Consider the following 7959-nt stretch of genomic DNA (forward strand, 5'->3'; position numbering starts at 1 on the left):
GTTAGAGGTGACGTGCGCACAGTTTGACTTGGAGAATCACTAACATTTTCGCTTCTTTGTAGCCTTGTGGTAGGAAGGTAAATTAAGCAGAAGGAGGAGAGGAGAGAAATGGTGTTGAAAGGGATATTGCTCAGATGAGTTGGAGGTGATGGGGGAGACATCGGGAATACTGAAAACCAGAGTCAATTTCAGACCAAAACTCCTTCCACCTACAAGGGTCTGAGGTTTCTGAAGTGGGCTAATTGACAGTAGCCATCATTTTGTGATAGCCAGGTCAGGCTTCGAGACTGATTGATCTGCCAAGCATTTTAGATATGGGCCACTGACTCAGAAATTACACAAAGGACGACGGCAGCAGTGAGTAAATACAAGTTCATGCAGTTTGTTAGTTCTCTCGAAGCACTCTGTTATGTTCTTTGTGCAGCCTTTAACTGAATACCATTCAATGCCACCTGACGGAGAGAAAAGAGGTAAGGAAATTTCTTGGGAGGTGCAACCTATGTGACCTCAGATGCTGCAGATAACTAATAGGTTAAAAAGAATACTAAGCAAAAACTTTAGTTTTACCAAGATACGAATCTAGCATGTCTACCATTAAGAATGGTTCATTTCATTATTTTACCTTTAAGAGCTCCCACTTAGACTATTGTAGTTGGGTACATTGCATACACAAGCTTTGAAACCGTAAAACAAAAAAGCTTTCAAACTCAGATTATAAAAGCCACGCAATTGCCATTGACTATGTAGAATTTCTGAAGTGCTAGCTGTTTTGAAGCTTCCTAATAATCATCCCTCAGTTTTACCCAGGTCGTGAGTTTTTCAAAGGGCTGAATGTACAGAAGTATCCTTTAGATGTGTTAAGTGCCTCTCAGAAATGGAGGCGTATGTATAACCTCACTTAATTCCTTCCCCGATTAAAGAAGTAATGCATGTTCACTGTAGAAAATACAAAAAATGCACACAAGTACAAAATAAGTGACAGTAACATCCTGTAAGTGTCCGGAGCCATGAGGCCCGGAATTAGCCGACCTCTGTTGCCTGATCTCCGCAAAGCAGAGACAAGATGGCACATTTCTGGGTTCTTCATTAACAACCTTTCCTGCGCGCGCCTAAACTTTTCCCGCGCGCGCCTAAACTGTTCCCGGGCGCGCCAACCTTTCCCGCGCGCGCAAACTTTTTCGCGCCCAGGAAGACATGCAGCCTACAGCGCAGGCGCAATTCCGTGCCCGGGAAAAAGATCAATTAACGGCGCATGCGCAATTGTAATTTGAGAAAACCCGGCCCCCCGTCACCGCCCTGGCCCAACCTCTTCCCCTGCCAGCCTATATAAGGCATTGCACCGCCACCATTAAACGAGACTTGATGAAGCTATTTGTCTTGTCTCAGTTTCTCGTGTTTTCTTGTCTCCTCCATTACCACTCCCCCTTCCAGGGTCGGTGTCGACTGTCCTGCGGGTCGGGACATGTAAGTCTACCACCCCAGCTTCAGTTGTAGGTAGGAGGACAAAAGGAGCAATTCCCCAAAGCAAAACGTCATGACTGGAAACTTGGACAAAACAGTGGTTTCTCAGCTGGGGATGATTTTGCTCTCCCTTTCCCAGGGCATCAGGTAATACCCAGAGACATTGTTATTATCAGAACTGGTAGGGGCAGCAGAGTGGGGTTGCAGGTGCTCTTGGCATCTAGTGGGTAGAAGCTACGATGCTGCTGTACATCCTACAGTACCGTTGCAAAGAATTCACCTGCCCAAAATGTCAATAGTGCAAAAGTTGAGAAACCCTATTGATAAAACTATCAAAAGCACGAAGATCAGTTGTTTGTTTTGCATCAGTGTAAATGGCAAAATTTCCAAATTAGGAAACTGCCCATCCCAACATTGTAGTCATTCCAGGCCTTCGACCCATCAAGAACTATTGTTAATATTTTGTTGAATAAGCTTCCAGGCTCTTTCTTATACATAGAGTATTTTAATCCTAATTTTGGTGTCCGTCTGGCTAGATGACTCTGGCCACATTCAGGAAGAGAAGAGCCAACATCTCATGGGCCCAGGGGGTCTGGATATCTTTCCCATTCCATAAAGAACGGGCTGTGACTAGCAGACAGGAGAACTGACCTTAGAGAGGGGACCTAGACTAGAAAGACTGAACAGAACTCAAGTAACCCTCTTAATACCAAAACACCTTGTGATGTGACCCCATGATTCTTATCCTCTCTCCAAACTAACTTTGATCGCCTCTAATTTTTGTTCTTTCCTTCCAATTCCACAGAAAAATTGTTTTGTGGATTTTTATTGATCGGTGGTATACTGACCGTACTTATTGGCAACTGAATTTTTTCCCACTCAATATGTTTTAGAGATCCTCCATGTTAACAAAGGGATCTAGTTCATTCTGAGTGTTGCATAGCACTCAATGGCCTGCATATAACACAGTTTAATGAATGGTTCCCTATAGATGAACATTTAGGTCATTTCTTTCTTTTTTTTTTTTTTCCGGATGGCGTTCACTTTTGTTGCCCAGGCTGGAGTGCAATGGCACCATCTTGGGTCACCACAACCTCCGCCTCCCGGGTTCAAGCGATTCTCCTGCCTAAGCTCCCCGGATAGCTGGGATTACAGCCACCACACCTGGCTAATTTTGTATTTTTAGTAGAGATGGGATTTCTCCATGTTGGTCAGACTGGTCTCGAACTCCCCACTTCAGGTGATCTGCTGGCCTCGGCCTCACAAAGTGCTGGGATTACAGGCATGAGCCACCGTGTCTAGCCCATTTAGGTCATTTATATTTCTTTACTATTAAACGTAATGCTGCAATGATAACCTTGATACATGTGTTAAATGTAAATATTTTTCTGGAGTAGATACCAAGAAATAGAATTGCTTTGTCGAAGGCTGTGTTTATTTAAAATTTTAATGGAAATTCACAAATTGTCTAAAAAGATGCTGAAGATGCTGAACCAATCTAAGCTGTCATTGAAAATGCATGAGCATTCCCATTTCCCCATACTGTCACTAACTCCTGACATAATAAAACTTTCATTTTTTTACCAATCTGATGGGTTAAAAATATTACATTGTTTACATAATTTGCATTTCCTTGATTTTTACTAACAACGTTGAGCAGGCTTTTATATTTGTAGGTTACTTATATTTATTCTTCTGAGAATTGCCTTCATACTTCCTTTAATAAGGGATTTACTCTTGATTGCTTTTTAAAATAGTTTTTGAAGTTTTTTATTCTGGATAAATATTAATATCTTTTCCCTGTTATCTATATTTCTTATATTTTCACCCAGTTAATTCCTTATCTTTTACATTTTGGAATTATCACACATTTTATAAATGTTAAAATATTCATATATTCAAATGTATTCATTATTTCCTTTACAACTTTGGGGTTTAGGATTTTTTTTTTCCTTTTTTTGACAGTGTCTTACTCTCACCCAGGCTGGAGTGCAGTGGTTCAATCTTGGCTCACTGCAACCTCCGCCTCCTGGGCTCAAGCAAGTTTCCTGCCTCAGCCTCCATACTGAGTAATCAGGAATACAGGTGCGAGCCACCAGGCCCGACTAATTTTTGTATTTTTTTTTGTAGAGACAAGGCTTCTCCATGTTGCCCAGGTTGGTCTTGAACTCCTGAGGTCAAGCAGTCCACCCACCTCTGCCTTCTAAAGTGCTAGGATTATAGGCAGTCACTGTGCCGGGTCTGGATTTTGGATGTTAAAGAGCCTCCCTCCCTCCCTCCCTTCCTTCCTTTCTCTCTCTCTCTCTCTTTCTCTCTTTCTTTCTTTCTTTCTTTCTTTCTTTCTTTCTTTTCTCTCTCTCTTTTTTTTTTTTTTTTTTTCAAGACATGGTCTCACTCCATGGTTCAGGCTAGAGTTCTGTGGCGTGATCACAGCTCACTGTGGCCTCAAAGTCCTGGGCTCAGGTGATCTTCCCACCTAGCCTCCCCAGTAGCTGAGACTGTTACAGGTATGCGCTACCATACCTAGCTAACCTCCTTTCTTTCAAACTTAAAATTTTTCCCAGTATTTTCTTCTGATGTTTCATTATTTGGATTTTTATGTTTTGGAGAAGGCCAGCTTCATGGGCACGCAACTGGTGCACAGGGCCAAAGTTTAAAAGGGCTCTGAAAATTGTGTTTTACTTTTTTGTGAGGATGTGAGTGGTGTGAATGAGACAGTATGTAGATTATTAGGAATGTGTACTCTAGAGTCTGAAGTACTTACATTTGAATCTTGTCTATAAGACTCATTAGCTGTGTAACCATGCAAATTACTTAATCGTTCGTGTCTCAGATTTCTCATCTTTAAAATGGGGATAGTGACAAGATCCATCCAGCTCTTTTCATTGTTTTGTTGGTGTATGCAGCCCTGGTAAAGCCCTTAGTGTAGCATCTGGCATATGAAAGTTTGTTGTGATAAGCGTTTTCCCGTACTTATTTTAATTAAAATTTTTAAAATGTCAACACTTACCTTTAATGTGGACCACTCTTTTACAGTACTGAGCAGGTTTTGTCTGGCAGGTTCCCAAGTCTAAAAGACATCCATGGAAGGGGACTGCAAGATTGCATGCTCTGCAAATCAAACCTCCAACATCTCCAAGTCAGGGGCAGAAAAATAAGGAGAAAGTAGTGATAGATATGAGAGAGAAAAAGAGGAAGGAAGAGAGATCAAAACAATAAAGTAATGATTTTTGACTTTATATATATATGTGTGTGTGTGTGTGTGTGTATATATATATATATATATAATTTTTTTTTTTGAGACAGGGTTGTACTCCTGTTACCCAAGCTGGAGTGCAGTGGCGCAATCTCGGCTCACTGCAACCTCCGCTTCCTGGGCTCAAGTGAGTGATCCTCCCACTTCAGCCTCTCAGGTAACTGGGACTATAGGCACACACCCACCGTGTCCAGCTTTTTGTATGTTTAGTGGGGAGACGGGGTTTCGCTATGTTGCCCAGGCTGGTACCTCTGCTTCGGCCTTCCAAAGTGCTGGGATTACAGGTGTCGGCCATTGTGCCCAGGAAGTAAGCAATACTTTAAAAATTCTAAAACCTTACGTAAATTATTATTATTGTTATTATTATTTTTTTGAGATGGAATTTCACTCTTGTTGCCCAGGCTAGAGAGAAATGGCGTGATCTCAGCTCACTGCAACCTCCACCTCCAGGGTTCAAGCGATTCTCCTGCCTCAACCTCCTGAGTAGCTGGGATTACAGGCGCATGCCACCACGCCCGGCTAATTTTTTGTATTTTCAGTAGAGACGGGGTTTCACCATATTGGTCAGGCTGGTCTCAAACTCCTACCTCAGGTGATCTACCCACCTCGGACTCCCAAAGTGCTGGGATTACAGGTGTGAGCCACCACACCAGGCTAAAATTATTTTTTATTTTGAGAATTTAATGAGGGAAATTTCGAAGCATAGGCTATATTTATGAATTGGAAGCACCTTGAACTGTGGTAATCAGACAGGAGCCCACGTGGTCTCAACAACTCAGCTGGTTAAAATTCATTCAGTTCCTCAGTGCTTAATTAAATCACACCAAATTTATTTTACCAGAAAACTTAATTTCAGCTACATATTCACTGTTAAGGCTTAATTTCAGTGCCTAAGGTAGCACATTATATATAGTCGGTTCTTCATGAATATTTATCACTTCATTAATGTTTACATATTGGTTATCTTCCATACTCAAACTCAGTGGCTCGAAAATGTTATTCATTTTGTTTATGCAGAAATAGCCCAGAGATTCTTGAACTGGTCAATATTGGTAAGGTTGGAAGACATTATCTAGAAGATTGTTTTCCAAATTCTACTGTGCATCAGATTTATTTAAGTAGATTAAATAAACACACAGATTCCCAGAGCCCCCAAAAACCTGAATTAGAATCTATGAAAGGTGGCGCTTGATAATTTGTATTTTAGATATGCAGAAATAGCTGAGGGGCTATGATTTAGCTCTCAACATCTAGACCAATGCTTGTGAATCTATGATTCTTCCAATTCAGGGATCTTTCTTTTTTTTAGAGACAGAGTCTCTCTCTTTTGCCCAGGCTGGAGTGCGGTGGTGCGATCTCGTTCGTCTCACTGCAACCTCCGCCTCTCCAGTTCAAGCAATTCTCCTGCCTCAGCCTCCCAAGTAGCTGGGACTACAGGCGCCTGCCACCACGCCCAGCTAATTTTTTGTATTTTAGTAGAAATGGGGTTTCACTGTGTTGCCCAGGCTGGTCTAGAACTCCTGAGCTCAGGCAATCCACCCACCTCAGCCTCCCAAAGTGTTAGGATTACAGGCGTGAGCCACTGCACCTGGCCTTAGGGATCTTTCTTTCAGAAGCAGGGAGCTTTGGCCAGTGATAGAGAACTGATCATCATTAAAAACAGCTCAGACTGTTAAAAGACTCTTTTGAAATTGAGCCAGAATTTCTCTGAGTGCTCACAGTTTCCATCTTCCACTATATAATGACCACTGCCATGTCACTCCTGTTCACTGATGGCCCCAAAGAAGGATTTACCAGATGTTTTCTGCAATGTGTTTTATATCTCCCTCTGCCAGGTTGGGAGATAGAGGAGAACATTTTTAATAGAAAACAGTCTGGCTGATGAGGCTAATTAACCTTTGTTGATGATTTTCCCCAGGCTCAACCTCATCTAAAGACACTTGGGAAATTTCACATTGGTTCTGCCACTAAGCATGACAGACTTTCCATTCAAAATCAATGATCAATCAACAATTTTTTTTTTTTTTGAAACAGAGTTTTGCTCTTGTTGCCCAGGCTGGAGTGTAATGGCATGATCTTGGCTCACCGCAACCTCTGCCTCCCGGGTTCAAACAATTCTCCTGCCTCAGCCTCCCCAGTAGCTAGGATTACTGGCATGCACCACCATGCCCAGCTAATTTTGTATTTTTAGTAGAGATGGGGTTTCTCCATGTTGGTCAGGCTGGTCTTGAACTCCCGACCTCAGATCTGATCCACCCGCCTCGGCCTCCCAAAGTGCTGGGATTACAGGCGTGAACCACTGCGCCTGGCCAATCAACAAATATTTTTAAAGAATGGAGCTTATACATAACAAGGACTCTACTAAGCCATTTACATTCATAAGCCCAATTATTTCCCAAAGTATACATTTCAGGTAGATATTATAGATGTCTGCATTTCACATAAAAGAAAACTGAGGCTTTAATAGCTTGGGTAAGTGAGAGAGAGTGAAAAATAGTCTGTTGGAATCTAAGTCCCTGTTCTCAGCAAGCACACTACCTCCTTGGAGCTCCCTACCTTTTGCATATCCCAAACTTTCTGGTCACCCTCTTCATACTGGAGGTCGTGGCTCTTCTTGGATCAGGATCAACTGCCTGCCTGGAATACTAGGCTTGCTGTTTCTTCAGGTCATCCGGGAGTAAGTTTTCCTCCTGAATGTATGATCACTCAATCTCACAACTTGCCCTTAGATACTCATCACGTTACTCAGACCTTTGGTGCAAGAGGCCCCCTGAGGCGGAGAGCTCATGTGATATCGGATCAGTGTCCTTCTTGCCCAAGGCGCCTGGACTGTTTTCCTGGGTGAGATCTGTTGCAGTTTCTCTCCCCTCCTCTCAAACTGTCTGTCTTTCTGATTCCACACCCAACAACCATAGCCTTCTCCTTCCTGAAACCTTGACATGCTTCACTATGGCTGAAGATGATGCCTTAACTTCTAGGCCTTTTTGCTGTCATTGTTCAGTTTTCTGCTTACTTACAAATATGTTCCTGGATCCCATTTTCTTTCTTCCAGTCTCTTTTGGTTTGAACATTTACTGTTGATTTTATTAACGTATCTACTACATAATATATTCCAATTTGGCAACTAAGTTTAATGCTTCAGGTTGGCCGGGCGCAGTGGCTCAAGCCTGTAATCCCAGCACTTTGGGAGGCCAAGACGGGCGGATCACGAGGTCCGGAGATCGAGACCATCCTGGCTAACA

At 42.4% G+C, this 7959-nt stretch overlaps 1 protein-coding gene across 1 annotated transcript in view; it reads right to left on the reverse strand.

Annotated features, from left to right (window-relative positions):
- Positions 1 to 327: 327 nt before the first annotated feature.
- LOC105516647 (chromosome unknown open reading frame, human C9orf57) overlaps positions 328 to 7959 on the reverse strand; it is a 17611-nt gene continuing 9979 nt past the window's right edge. Inside the window, exons 4-5 of the mRNA XM_011948912.1 lie at positions 4472 to 4594; positions 328 to 452 (exon numbers count right to left, since the gene is read on the reverse strand). Coding sequence (XP_011804302.1) covers positions 328 to 452; positions 4472 to 4594 — 248 coding nt within the window. The remainder of the gene's footprint in view (positions 453 to 4471; positions 4595 to 7959) is intronic.

Source organism: Colobus angolensis, unplaced genomic scaffold, assembly GCF_000951035.1.
Source record: "Colobus angolensis palliatus isolate OR3802 unplaced genomic scaffold, Cang.pa_1.0 Scaffold286, whole genome shotgun sequence".
NCBI lineage: Eukaryota > Metazoa > Chordata > Mammalia > Primates > Cercopithecidae > Colobus > Colobus angolensis.